The sequence below is a fragment of the Dermochelys coriacea genome, chromosome 8 (genome assembly GCF_009764565.3).
Source record: "Dermochelys coriacea isolate rDerCor1 chromosome 8, rDerCor1.pri.v4, whole genome shotgun sequence".
NCBI lineage: Eukaryota > Metazoa > Chordata > Testudines > Dermochelyidae > Dermochelys > Dermochelys coriacea.
The window spans coordinates 107,031,638-107,045,322 of NC_050075.1; the positions used below are offsets into that span (position 1 = coordinate 107,031,638).

General features: G+C 54.3%; 1 protein-coding gene across 2 annotated transcripts in view; it reads right to left on the minus strand.

Annotated features, from left to right (window-relative positions):
* Positions 1-13,685, minus strand: part of DMAP1 (DNA methyltransferase 1 associated protein 1) — a 48,452-nt gene continuing 34,767 nt past the window's right edge. For both annotated transcript variants that reach the window (XM_038414542.2, XM_043490581.1), the window contains exons 9-11: positions 7,076-7,148; positions 4,780-5,063; positions 1-365 (exon numbers count right to left, since the gene is read on the minus strand). In XM_038414542.2, coding sequence (XP_038270470.1) covers positions 306-365; positions 4,780-5,063; positions 7,076-7,148 — 417 coding nt within the window. In that variant the 3' untranslated portion in view covers positions 1-305. The remainder of the gene's footprint in view (positions 366-4,779; positions 5,064-7,075; positions 7,149-13,685) is intronic.

The window sequence follows — 13,685 nt, forward strand, 5'->3', positions numbered from 1 at the left end:
GGGGGACAGGGCTGTATTTACAAGGACACACAAATCCAGCATGTCAGAGCCTGCCGGTGCAGCGTGGCCACCCGCCCGGCTCCGGCCAGCTTCCCTGCAGCTCTCGCGGCCCCACTGCTGGGGGCAGGAAGCAGCGTCACCCCCAAGGCTTGCCGGCAGCGCAGGGGTGTGGGGGCAGGCAGTGCTGGGAAGGGAACGGCTCCGGCTGGAATCCTTCCCCAGGCAAGGCCCCTCCCTGCCCGGCTCCCACAGTCTGACGACACGGCCCGGTGCTGACCCAGCCGGCCGCACTGCGCCGACGGGGCTCATGGCTTCTTCACCTTCTTGATGGAGGAGGAGCTGGAAGCCGACTCCCGGCGTTTTCTCTGCTCCAGGGGAGAAGGGAAACAAAAGAGAAGCAGGGTCAGCGGGGTCGGAGCACTGAGCCCACGAGCAAACGCACCCATCTGGCTCAGAGCTGCTGCGGCCTGGGGGCTAGCCCAGTGGGAGCCACGCCATGCCACGAGCTGGGGCCCGGAGCCCCCCAGGAGAGGACGCTCTCTCCTTGAGCGCACAGCAGATCGGGCCTAGAGGCTACTGCCCAGAGCCAGACGTGAGATCACCGTTCACCGAGCCCCAGCGTGCAGCTGAGCCCACTCGTGGCAGGCAGAAAATTCCCCTCCGAAGGGACACAGGCTCCCGGCTGGCAGCCCCAACGCAGGGCATGCTGCATGACAGCAGGCACGTTCTGCGTGGTGCCCAGCCCTGTGGCCGATGCAGCCCAGACGGGAGGGAGAGGCACGCCGTATCCTGCTGAAATCAGAACTGGAGGGCACAAGTGTGTGACGGGAGAGCTGAGCGCTCAGCTACGGAGCGCTCCCAGCTGGGCAGAGGCAGTGCCGCCCACACCCGGACAGGGCCCAGTCCCCTGGGGACAGCGGGCACAAAGGCAGCTAGCGAGACTCCTGCAGTCCAGGAGCAGGGACCCGGCAGACTGCACGGAAGCCTGGTGCAGCCGGGCTCCCCCCAAAGGCCACTGCTCCTCGGGGCTACACAGGCCATGCGTGCCAGAGCTGGCGGGGAATCGCACCTGGCAGACACTCCGCCCCGAACCCCCGTGTGCGTGGGGGACTCCGCAGGGGCAGTCTGCACCGCTCAGCGTTAAAGCCACACTCATGGGGATTTCCTCAGAGACCTCGGCTCGGCTGCCTCTTAAGGCTCCATTTTCAGAGAAATACCAGGGCCCAAGAACTCGCCCAACGGCGTGAATAGAAGCCCTATAAAAAATCCAATCAAATCCTTGGCAATTGAGAGGCCCACAGGTACTTTTAAAACCAAACCCCAGCCCGCAAACAAAGGAGCCAGGGCTTGGCGGCTTCGTGGGCAGGGCATGGAATTGATGGGGAAGAGCGTGTGATCATCTGTATATGGCAAAAGACCCATCTTTCAAATGTGTCACAAATCCATATTAATCACCCTCCTCTTGCCGTCCGTGGCACGGCTCCTCCAGTTGCCTTGGGCAACATTGGGAACGGTCTGGTTAAAAAAACGGTTTACATTATAATTTACACAAGCCTACAAGTCTAGTTGCTTTGAATAGCAAGGAAGGGTTTGAAAAGGGTAAACACACAGCCTGGAATAGATGTAACGTCTATATAAATATATAACAAGGCAGATATTATAACTCCATCTGGAAAGAGAGAATGATTGATCTTAACAATGTAACTTCTAGCTTTCAAACCGGCTCAGAAAACAAGAAGTCAGCAGGAGTTCAGATAAAGGAAGCTTAAAAGTCAAATAATTCCGACTCTGAACCCGAGACTTCTTACACTCAAGGTCTTTTCCTTTCCCCATTAATGGGCTGACTTGTGAGCTCGGGAACAAAGCCAGGAATTCTGAGAGTCAACTCATTACGGATCAGTGAGTGGAGTCTGAGTCGCACAATTCAAAGCTTCTAATCTGGAGTAACTGGCTGAACTTCTGCTTGGAACTAATTTGTTCCGAGTTCGGCTCACCTTTCACCTCCCCAAGGCCTGCAGGAAAGTCCCTCCTGGGTCAGCAACGCGCTGCACTGGGGGACCCTGGTTTGGCTTTCATGGCCAGAGCTGGACGCCACCCCACCACGGAGGACAGCCAGGCTGGAGCGGTAGGGAGGACCTAAGGGATATGGCAGGGCTGCCCTGGTACCAGGCTTCCCACCAGCTTGACTCAGCGTCTCGCCACATAGCACCGTGCAGGACAGGCTGCTGCCCCTGCCCTGCCCCCCCCCCAAAGAGCAGAGCGCTCCTGCAACGTGCTCCCCTGAGCTAACCCGCAGCAGCTTCCGCTTGGCTGGCAAACTCTGACCCGGGCAGTTGCAGGGCTGGCAGGGAAGAGAGGCCAAGGACAGGCTGCTTCCCATGGGACACCAGGGCAAGACCACCCCAGCATTGTCACGTGGGTGGAGGGGTGGGACTCCCAACAGGATTCCTGCAGCCCCCTCCCCTCCCTCTGCAACGCACAGGAGAGTGGAGCCGGTGTCTCCCGGAGAGCGAAGGCCCTGCCTGGGCCAAGCTCCCACGTCTCACAGCTGAGAGCAGGGTCATGGGCAACAGTGGGGGACGGCAGCACTAGCCCCAGGGGTCCCTCAATGTAGCCAGCACTGGGCTCTCAGCCCGGTTCCCAAGCTCGGCGGCGCTGCCAGGCTCCTTGTGAACACTCAGCGCCAACAGGGGCCTTCCCAAGGCAGAAGGGTGGCCCTGGGAAGACGGTGCCAGGCTGGGAGTCAGGGCTGGGCTCTGCCACCGACCTCCTGAGCACGTCGCTCCCTGGGCCTCAGTTCCCCAAGCTGCCACATGGGGACGGTAACAAGTAGCCCCCAGGGAGGTGCTGGTTTGGGGGCTCAATCCATGCTGCGGGACCATGCCTCCCCCTGCGCTCATGCAGCCCCTTCGGAGCAGGTCCCTGATCCTGGGAAGGGCCCTCGGACGCTACTGGAATACAAACATTAGGCGATAGTAAGGCCGGCTGGTACCTGTAACACCCTCCAGCCACGCAGCAGGCCCTGCCCCAGGCTGGCTCAGCCCTTCGTCTGCCCCAGGGGCTCTGCTGGCTCTGCCTGGAGGGTGCTGTCCTGCCAGGAGCGGGAGGCTGCCCGGTGTCCCTGGCAGAGCCCGTCTGCGTGGCCAGGCTCCGGTATCTCCAGCATGGTGCCGAACCCTGCTCTGCTGGCGGCTGGTTATTCCTGTGCCCCAGCAGCCCCCGAGCACGCATGCTGCCAGGGAGTGGGCTGGCAGCGGTGGGGATGGGAGACAGACACGGGGGCAGCTCTGGTGAAGCACTGGGTGCGCCTTCGCCCAGTGCACCTGCAGCCAGCCAGCCGGCCGGGGAGCAGGAACACAAGCCTGCTCTTCCCCCAGATACCCCTCAGCTGGGATTTAATTTTTTCCCCTCCAAAGGTAGCATAAAATGGTCACAGTGTGAATGCGCTTGACCTTTTGTCTTGGACTAATCTAATTGTGTCGTCTTTGTGTAATCAGCCGGTAAAGGTCAGAGCTGTATTTAACATGGGGGGCCCTTTAGGTACCGAATTTGCCTTGCAGTGAATTAACTTGATTATATTTCTTTCAAATATGCCAGAGACCAGGTCATTTTAACCCTCTCCATGCTGCCGGCCTCGCCTCTTTGTTTGCAATTCCAGGCAGAGGCACCAAGGCAGAATATGGCTGGAGACACACAAACCCACCCACCCGCCCCCCCACTATCCGCACTCTTGTGAGGACTCCGGGGACAGCGAGTGTGCTGTGAATCTGCCTGGAATGGCTGCAGCCTCGCCCTTCCCGGACCCCAGGGAGGGTCGAGATTTCACGCTCCCGCAAAGATTGAACGCAGCCAAGAAATTCAGAAGTCTCCTCTGCAAACATGAGCCTGCCTCAGCGGAACGCTGCCTTACAACTCCAGATTGTCACGAGAGAACAGGACATTACTCAAGTCCAGATGAATGTGTCACCTCTGTCGTTGACAGATAAGGTGTTCTCAATACCCCGGACTACATTCACCATTTGGAAAAGGGAAGGGCCGGGCCGCTCCCGGGGCAGAGTATCTACAGCACTCTGTGCCCGGGGCGGGTTTCCATCAGGGAGCTTCGCCAAGTCAGACAGCGCTCGGGGCTGCACAGGGTAGGCCAGGCTTGTCCTTTGGGGGTGGGACAGCTGGGGACCCCCCAGGGACATACTGTTCACAGCTCTCCGCACTGGGGGGCAGCTGCGGGGAGACAGGGGCCACCCCATTTGCTCAGCCCCCGCCAGGGCATGCGCCTAACTTTCGGCTTTCCTGGGGCGTTTGGCACCCTGGGTCTCCTGTCCCAGCACTTTCACAGGCCCCTCCCCTCCGGTCTTCAGGCCCCTCCCTCCTGCCCGGGTGTCACTGGAGCTCACCAGCAGGCGAACTCCTCCACGGCCCACAGCTCATGTCACCAGGTCCCACTCGCCTCCCTTTGCTCCTCCTCCCTCACAGGGCTGTATCTTGCAGGGGACAGGTAGGTACCATCCTCACTCCTGCCTCTGCCAGCTCCCTGCAATGCCCCCCACGTAGGGAGCAGGAACCACTGCCGGCCCACACGTGCCACCAAGGGCAGTGCCAGGCACGGGGTGGGCACACCAAGAGCAGACTTGGAGCCTCGGCTAAAGGGAGCACTGTGCTCCCGCCAGCACTCACCCCCGGAGGGAGAGACGGCAAAGCCCCCAGCAGGGCTCAGAATGCAATCCCTGGCGCAGACCTGAGGGGGGACCCACCTCCAGACACCCCCATCTGCCTACTCACCGAGTTCGGGGTCAGTGGTGCTCCAACCACATCGATGATCTGGTCCTTAGAGTCTCCCTTGCCCTCCTCTGCGCTGAGCCCAGCCTGCCCATCTGCACGGGCCCCCTCCATGCCAACGGGGCCCAGGCTGCCCGCCTTGGCCAGCGCCTCGTGCCGGTGACGCAGCATCTGCAGCTCATACTCGCAGTTGGCAAAGGCCTGCTTGAGCTCATAGAGCAGCACCAGGTCGCTCCGCAGCTCGTTGAACATCTGCACGATCTCCTCCGTCGGCATGGGGCTGAGATCTGGGGGAGCAAAGGGAGCTCAGAGCTGGAGACCCTGGCCAATCCAGCCCTGGGAGGGGGGAGACACCCCAGATCCCATGCCCACGCCCACTGCTGGGGCCTCATTCCCAGCAGTTACCAGGGCCGGAGAGCTCTGAGGGCTCTGGCCAAGGGGTCAAAAAGCAACCTAGCCAGCTTGGGGCCCGGGAGCCTTTCCCCTCTGGGACGCTGGTTCAAACCCAACTCCAGGCAGGAGGGCTTGGCCGTGGCTTCCACCTCGGACCTGCGAGCCGAGTTTGGGTCTTGACAATACAAACCCCAGCTGGTCCCCTTGTTGGTAGAGGCCCAGGAATGATGTCCCCTCTTCCTCCAGGGCAGGACTGAGGCCATTGGCCTGGCCTGGATGCTGCCTCTGCTACTGCCCGTCACAGCCCTGTGTTAAAGCCGTGTCTCCCACATCACCACCCCATACCTAAATCCCACCCCTAGAGGGACAGGTCCCTGCTATGAAGAGCTCACGATTTCAGAAGAGCAATGCCTGAGGTGGGGGAGAAAATCCACACGCAGATCCCTCTCCACGCAGCATTGGCTGCGTGCCGGGCTCCCAACCCGGCTCCTTCCCCCGGCACCGCGCTAACCTGGCGTGTGGCCATGCCGGAGCGCACAAAGGGCAGTAGGAACACTCCTACCTTAGAGGGGGAAGGCAGAGGTGCAGAACCTCTGCCATGCACTGGCCCAGGCAGCTCCCAAGGCTACCCCGAGAGCTCAGGTGGCACGGCCGTTCTGGAGCGGGAGCCATGTTCTGCTCCAACATCACAGGCCCAGAAACAACAAGGCTCAGCCAGCTTCCAGCAGCTCCTCTGTTGCAATGGGGCCTTCGCTACCTGCCCTGAGAGACTCTGCATGCTGGGCCACTGGGCAGCAGCCAAGGACTGTCCCTGGCCATCGCTCCTTCTCCTGCCCTGAAGCTGTCTGAAGCCTGTGACCCCACCCCCAGCACCCCTCATGTCCTCTCATTCCTAGAGTACCTCACAGCCCCCCCCAGCTTTCCCTAGGTTAGCATCTGCTCTTTTAAGCCGGAAAAACAACTGACACACCTTGATTCTGTGGGCAGGATGGGGAGCTTTGTCGTGCCCCCATGGGGATTCTATACCAGCCTGGCAGCGCTAGTGTGGCATGGGGGGGACCCTGTGACAAGGGCCTTTAGCGCTGCCCATTGCCAACGCTGCTTCTGAGGCATTATGACAGGCCACAGACGACAAAGTCTGAACACTAACAATGGCTAGGCCATGTAGTTACTGAGCGTGCTCAGCGATCTCTGCCAAACCTCAGAAACTTTGCTGTTTTGGGGGGTGGAACATTGCATGCTGGGCTCCGGCATCCCTTTGAGTGCACCTGTAAATGGATTTCAGCAGCCAGGCGCAGCACAGAACTCTGTGCGCTGCGCTCCGGCCACCCCTAGTGATGAGGGCGCATTGTATGTGCCAAGCGAACGTGCCTCTCTGCTGTGAAGCACCAGAGTTCAAGAGTGAGGGACGGGTGTTTACTCGCCGCTCAGTGGTGGCCCGCCGGAGAGTCACCCAGCAGGCCAGCTACAAAACGGAGCTGCACAGCCCCAGAGGCATTCTGGACTTGCCACCAGGAGCAGTAAATTAGGAGGAAAGTAAGCTTGAAAGCGAGCCACGGCAACCCTGAACAATGCACATGCCATGGCCACTAGCACACTTAGCAGGCACGGCTGAGACTGGCCTCCTCAGGGCTGTGCTTCTGCTCTTGATGGTTAAAAAAGCCCAAAACAAGAGAGACAAAGGCCCTTTTAAACCAGTTTTCTTCTTGGAGGGAGGAAAAAAACCCTGTGCATCTTGTTCTGGCTTTTGCCCTTTTTTAAAAAAAACTAAAATATTATTTTAAAACCCATTCACATACTGTTATTTAAGAAACCGGCTGTATTACTAGGGGAAAAAATAGCCCATCTAGACTACAAAGGCTTGTGCTGTGTGTCTCTTTCTCTCTAGCATGCCCCCTTTACTCACCTACTCCTAGTTCCATCAGCATCTGCTCCAGGGCTTTAATCTTCTTCTGTCCCACCGAGCTTGGCAGTTTCATCTGGAACACAAAGGTAACAGAGCCACACAGCTCTGAGTTAGCCCTCACTCACAGCCATCTAGTTCAAAAGGCAAGAGAGCTTTTCTTTTTATAGTGCAGGGGGAAAAAAAAGAAAGGAAGCGAGAGAAAGGAAAATCAAGTGGTAGAAGAGGGAGCCAGGGGCTGAAAGTTTTCAGACTAGGTCTGAGGGCAGGTATTGAAAAGCCTGGTCGTGAGGGCTTTTATTTTCCCTTGTGTGTGTGTGCAAGACGTGCTGTTTTACAGCTTCCACATGTCACTGAATTAACAACAAAAGTTCTTCTTAGCTTCAAACCCTCTCCCGTAGCGCCTGGCCCATCAAAGGGCTCATTTACACAGCAGCTAATGTGCAATGCTGCCCTACTTTATTCGCTTTAGCTGCCTTGATTAGACTCATGCGCTAACAGACTCACTTCTCGTTGTCCCTGCTGAGCCCCAGACCTGTGGGATTCATTTACAGAGCGGGCTTTATAACAAAGGGAGAGACAGAGAGCACAGTTACTTGACTGGAGGAAGTGTGAACACACATTTACATTGGAGCTAAGGGGCTAGGGGAGTGAGAAATCATCAGATGTGAGCTATGAAAGGGAATGCAAGTGGGCCGCAGGAGGAACAATGCATACACTTAGCAGGGTCTCATCTGCATTCCCTTTGGGCTCTAGCTGCTCACACCAGACCAGCCCAAACACGCCGGGCGAGCAGGGCCGCCCAGAGGGGCCGGGGGGGGGGGGGCAAGTGGGGCAATATGCCCCAGGCCCTGGGCCCCACAGGGGCCCCCACGAGAATATAGTATTCTATAGTGTCTTCGGTGGTGGGTCCTTCAGTGCCGCCGAACACACCCAGAGGGAGTGAAGGACCTGCCACCAAAATGCCGCCAAAGACTCAGAGCACCGCCAGGTGAGTAAAAATTAAAAAGGCACTTAGTTAATTAAAGGGCCGCCAAAATTGCTTTGCCCCAGGTCCCCTGAATCCTCTGGGCAGCCCTGCAGGCAAGAACGGGATTCCAGCACCACACGCCAAGGGGCCAGCCACATTCTCAGTTGGGGGAGTTTTGCTCTCACAGAAAAGGAAGCTGAGAAGTCCATAGCACCTCCTATGCCTTGTCAATAGCTAGGTGACCAGCCAGGATGGGCACGGCCCCCACAACGCAATGCATGCTTCCCACCCAGACCACTGCGAGTTGTGTCCAGAAGGGACCAGCTACCGTGGGGACAGGGAGCTCCATCTCCATGCTCTGCCCGAGGTTGTCAACAGGCAGAATGATTCAATGATGTGCTAGGGACCATGAAATAATCAGGGCTATCAACACACACACCAGCAGGGTAGGCAGCTAGGACACTGGACTGGGGTTCACTTCCCAGACTGGGTGTGACACCTGCACCAGACTGGGTGTGACACCTATTGAGAGTCACCCGTGCCCTGGAGAATCCTTCCCTAATTTAGGGACCCACATCAGTCAGGAGTGTGGGGCTTGCAGACACTACGATGATGCGTATTGTCACATAGCAACAAGGAGGGCCACGTGCAACTGGCTGAAACAGCTCAGACCAATGCACAGGATGAAAAGTTACACGTTAACTTTAAAAAGGGGGAGGAAAGGAGGACTTGTGGCACCTTAGAGACTAACTTCATGATGAAGTGAGCTCTAGCTCATGAAAGCTTATGCTCAAATAAATTTGTTAGTCTCTAAGGTGCCACAAGTCCTCCTCTTTTTTTTTTTTTTTTTTTTTTTTGCGGATACAGACTAACACGCTGCTACTCTGAAACCTTTAAAAAGGGGAATGACACCAGGACAGGGACACTAGTTAGATGGAAATTAAATAGAGGAGTCACAGGGTAAAAAGCCTGCAAGCAGCAGGGAGACTCCGTAAAACCACCAGAGAGAGGCTCAAAATCAATTACACCCCGAATCAAAAAAAGACGGTCGAGTGCCAAAAGAACGGCACCATGGCTGAACTGCAGAGTCACGGGGGCCATTAAAGGCAAAAAGGCATCTTTTAAAATTTGGAAATCCAACCCTAGAGAAGATAATAGGAAGGAACACAACCTCTGGCAAGTACAATATAATCAGCCAGGCCAAGAAAGAATCTGAGAAGCAACTTGCTAAAGACACAGAATCTAACAGGAAACAAAAATTAAATACCTGAGAAGCAGGAAACCAGCCCAATAGGCAACGGGATCACTAGCCAACAAAGGTGCTAAAGGAGCACTCAAGGAAGAGAAGGCCATGGCAGAGAACCTAATGAATTCTTTGCAGCAGTCTTCACTACAGAGGATGTGAGGGAGATTCCAACATCGGGGCTGTCCTTATTGGGTGACAAATCTGAAGTACTGTCCCAAATTGATGTGTCATTAGAAGAAGTTTTAGAACTAACTGATAAACTAAACAGCAATAAGTCACTAGGACCAGATGGTATTCAGCCTAGAGGTCTGAAGGAACTCAGATATGAAATTGCAGAACCACTAACTGTGATATGTAACCAAATCGCTTAAATCGGACTGTACCAGATGTCTGGAGCGTAGCTAATGTAATAATGATTTTTAAAAAGGCCTCCAGAGGCAATCCTGGCAATTATAGGGCGGTAACCTTAACTTCAGTACCAGGAAAACTGGTAGAAGCTATAGTAAAGAACAGAACAATCAGACACATAGATGAACATGATTTACTGGCGAAGAGTCAACGTGGCTTTTGTAAAGGTTAGTTAGGCCTCACCAATCTTTTGGATTCTTTCAGGAAGTCAACAAGGATGTGGACAAGGGGGATCCAGTGGATATAATGTACTTGGATTTTCAGAAAGCCTTTGACAAGGTCCCTCAATAATGGCTCTTAAGAAAACTAGGTAGCCATGGGATAAGAGGGAAGGACTTCTCATGGATCAGTAACTGGATGAAAGACAGGAAACAAAAGGTAGGAAGAATTGGTCAGTTTTCACAGAGGAGAGCAGTAAATAGCAGGGTCGCCCAGGACCTGGGACCTGTGCTGTTCAATGTATTCATAAATGACCTAAAAAAAAAAAGGGGTGAACAGTGAAGTAGCAAAATTTGCAGGCGATACAAAACCATTCAAGATCGTTAAGTCCAAAGCAGACTGTGAAGAGTTACAAAGGGATCTCACAAAACTGGGTGACTGGGCAACAAAATGGCAGATGAAATTCAACATTGATAAGTGCAAAGTAATACATACAGGAAAAAAATAATGCAAAATATATATATATGATCGGTTCTAAATGAGCTGTTACCACTCAAGAAACAAAATACTGGAGTCACCATGGATAGTTCTACACAAACTTCAGCTCAGCGAGCAGCAGTGGTCAAAAACAAAATGTTAGGAACTATTAGGAAAGGGACAGAACATAAGTCAGAAAATATCACATCTCTGGAGTGCCCACACCTCAAATACTGTGTCCAGTTCTGGTTGTTGCACCCCAAAAAGGATATAGTGAAACTGGAAAAGGTCCAGAGAAGGGCAACAAAGATGATCCATCTGAGGAGAGACTAAAAGGGTTAAGGCTGTTTAGCTTAGAAAAGGGACGACTAAGGGGGGATATGACAGAGGTCTATAAAATCATGACTGGTGCAGAGAAAGTGTATAGAGAAGTGTTTTTTACCCTTTCCCACAACACAAAAACCAGGAGACACCCAATGAAATTAGCAGGCAGCAGTTTAATACGAACAAGAGAAGGACTTTTTCACACATTGCACAGCTAACCTGTGGAACTCATTGCCATGGGATGTTGCGAAGGCCAAAAGTACAACTGGGTTTTAAAGAACTGGAGAAGTTCCTGGAGGCTAGGGTCATTGATGGCTATTAGCCAAGAGGGTCAGGGATGTAACCCCATGCTCGGGATGACCCTAAGCCTCTGATTATCAGAAGCTAGGAGGGGTAGATGGGGTGGATCACTCCAGAATTGCCCTGTTCTATACACTCCCCCTGAAGCTCTGATACAGGGCACTGTTGGAGACAGGGTACTGGGCTAGATGGACCATGGTCTGACCCAGTGTGGCCGCTCTTATGTTCTTATGATCCTTCAATCATGAATCTACAGATCTGGCAGTGGGTCAGTCTGGAAGGAGGGCTCCAGCTGGGTGGCCTGGGGGCACGGGGTTTAAGGAACAGTTATATTTAACCATCTGGACGTGAACAGAACCCCAATGAAGCTTGTAGAAGACACTCAACTGGAATGAGTTGCAAACCTCAGCGAGGATAAAAAATGTAGGGGAAGGGAACCTAGAGAGGTTAGAGACAGGAAATAACAGAGTGAGCAGCTACTACATGTAAGACAAAGTAATCCACAAACCCATATCCTCTGGGAAGTGGGTATAGCCGAGACACATGCTGTGGTCAGAGAGGCCGAACACTGGACAGGAGTTTGTAGTGCTAGACGGCAGCTCAAAAGGCCAGTGTCACTTTGAGGCTGCATGCACCGAAGGGTCAGATCTCGGAGCTGGGAGGGGTCAGTTCCTCTTTCCGCAGTTCTGTGGGGTGTCCTGCAGGCCCCACGCTGCTGAAGAGACATCGGCCAATGGGAGGGAGCTCAGAAAAGAGCTACACAAATGATTAGGTAACATGAAGGAAAGGAAGATGAAAGGAGCCAAACACATCTCGTTCGTCTGGGAGACGACAAGCAGGGAACCCCACTACAGCCGGCAAGTGTGGGACTAGTCTGAAAGCCAAGGAGGGAGAGCAATTATTCAGTGTGCTTCACACAGGCCGAACAAGAAGGGACAGGGAGGGCTGGCAGACTGCCCAGCAGGAAGATGTTCCCAACCGCAGGATGGATGAAGCTGTAGAACAGAGGAAGTGGGGTATATCCCATCACTTGGGAGCTTTAAAACGAGGTGAGACAACTGGAAAACACTGTGTAGGGGCCAATCCCCCCCAGGGAGATGGGCTGGAAGATCTAAGAGGTCTTTGCGACCCCTAACTCCCATGACAGGAAGTGTTTACGAAGAACCCATCGCCAAGGAATTGCAATTCTTTCCCTCTGTTTTCTCTCTCGACACAGAGTTCTGTAGCTACGCATTTTCCACCTCATGGGAGCCCTGGGCACAAGGCCTCAGTCTCTCCTCTAAGGCCTGCACTGGGGCCACCATCTCTCTAGCCAAGACAGGACTCCTCTGCAAGCGTGCCACACTCATGCTGAGCTCCACGCCAGCTGGCTGCACTCCTGACCCAGGCAGTCCCACAGGATAGCTGTCACCGCACAGTGCAGCCCTGGCCTGGCTGGTTCTAGGGACACGCCATAAGGAGCAGGAGCTTTTCTATAAGCAGCAACCTGGTGCCCTATCAGCAGCTCCGCTGACTGTTCTGGCAAGGCCTTCGACTGTAACTACACATGCTCCTGGCCAGAGGGTGCCTGGGAGCACTCAACAGCTTCACGCTGTCAAGCTCTTCAGTCAAAGCTATTGGGGGGTTAGAGGGTGGCACCAGTGGACCCAGACCTTCCTGAAAAAGGCGCACAAGAGGAGCAGGGCTGCTTGGGTTTGCTTAGGCTAAACACACATCAATTAAGCTTCCCTTTAATTCTGGGGGAGGATCTGCTCTGTGAACAGCAAGGCTTCATCGGCGTCTCAAAGCAAGAGTATATTTTAATTTTACCATCATTAAGAAAATGTTATGATTTATGTGGCTGCTGTCAAACTAATATCTTTAAAATTTAGCTGGCTAAGCCAATTCATCTTTAAGACTGATGAAGGTTGATTGCTCTCTATGCAAAATGTATTAAAACTAAATGAGGAGTCTATTACTCACACGCCGCTGATAATCTGTTAGGTTGGCTCCGTTAGCTACGCTGTCTCCTAGCGGGGGAAAGCGCTGGTACCTGGTGTGAAGGCAAGCGGGAACACGCATGAGCCAGCTCTGGTTTGGCTTAAACAGCCGTGGATTTTAAGCAGACACTGCTTTGTGAGAGCTGCATCACCCAAAACAATCTGGAAGGCCAAAGAGAGACGGCAGCACTCCCACCAAGCGCTAGTGACCAGGAGACATGCTGAGATTGAGGACAAAAGGACAGGCGTCAGTCTGGCTCGCTGCTGAGCCTGCGGCAATAGGGTCAAACCCCGCTCCAGGTCTTGGATTTATGCCCAGTTGTGAGAGGTGCATCTTTAACCCGAATCTGCAGACCTCACGGGTCCCAGCATGCAATGCTGCATCCCGAATTGGAGAGCTGGGCTGCTTGGCTCACAGTAGAGCACTGCATGCTGGGATATGTGGCATCTGAAGATCACACCCTCTGTATTAAAGAGGAGGGTGCTGAGCGCCATTGGCAGGCCTGACCCTTGAGCTCCTGATGAGTTACCAATGTGGCCCCGGGCTGAGCAAGGCTTGGGCACCGCCCCTGCAGAACACGGACGAGAAGTATGTCCCTACTCGAGTTTAAAGGGAGAATTCCCAGAGAGCAATGACAGCTTCCTAGGTGAGTGGCAGTTGCCCTTTTCGTTCCCTCTTCAGAGGAAGCGGTTCTTGTTATTTATTATTTGTAAGGTCCCCCATCACAACAGCCGGGAATAGATTGCTCT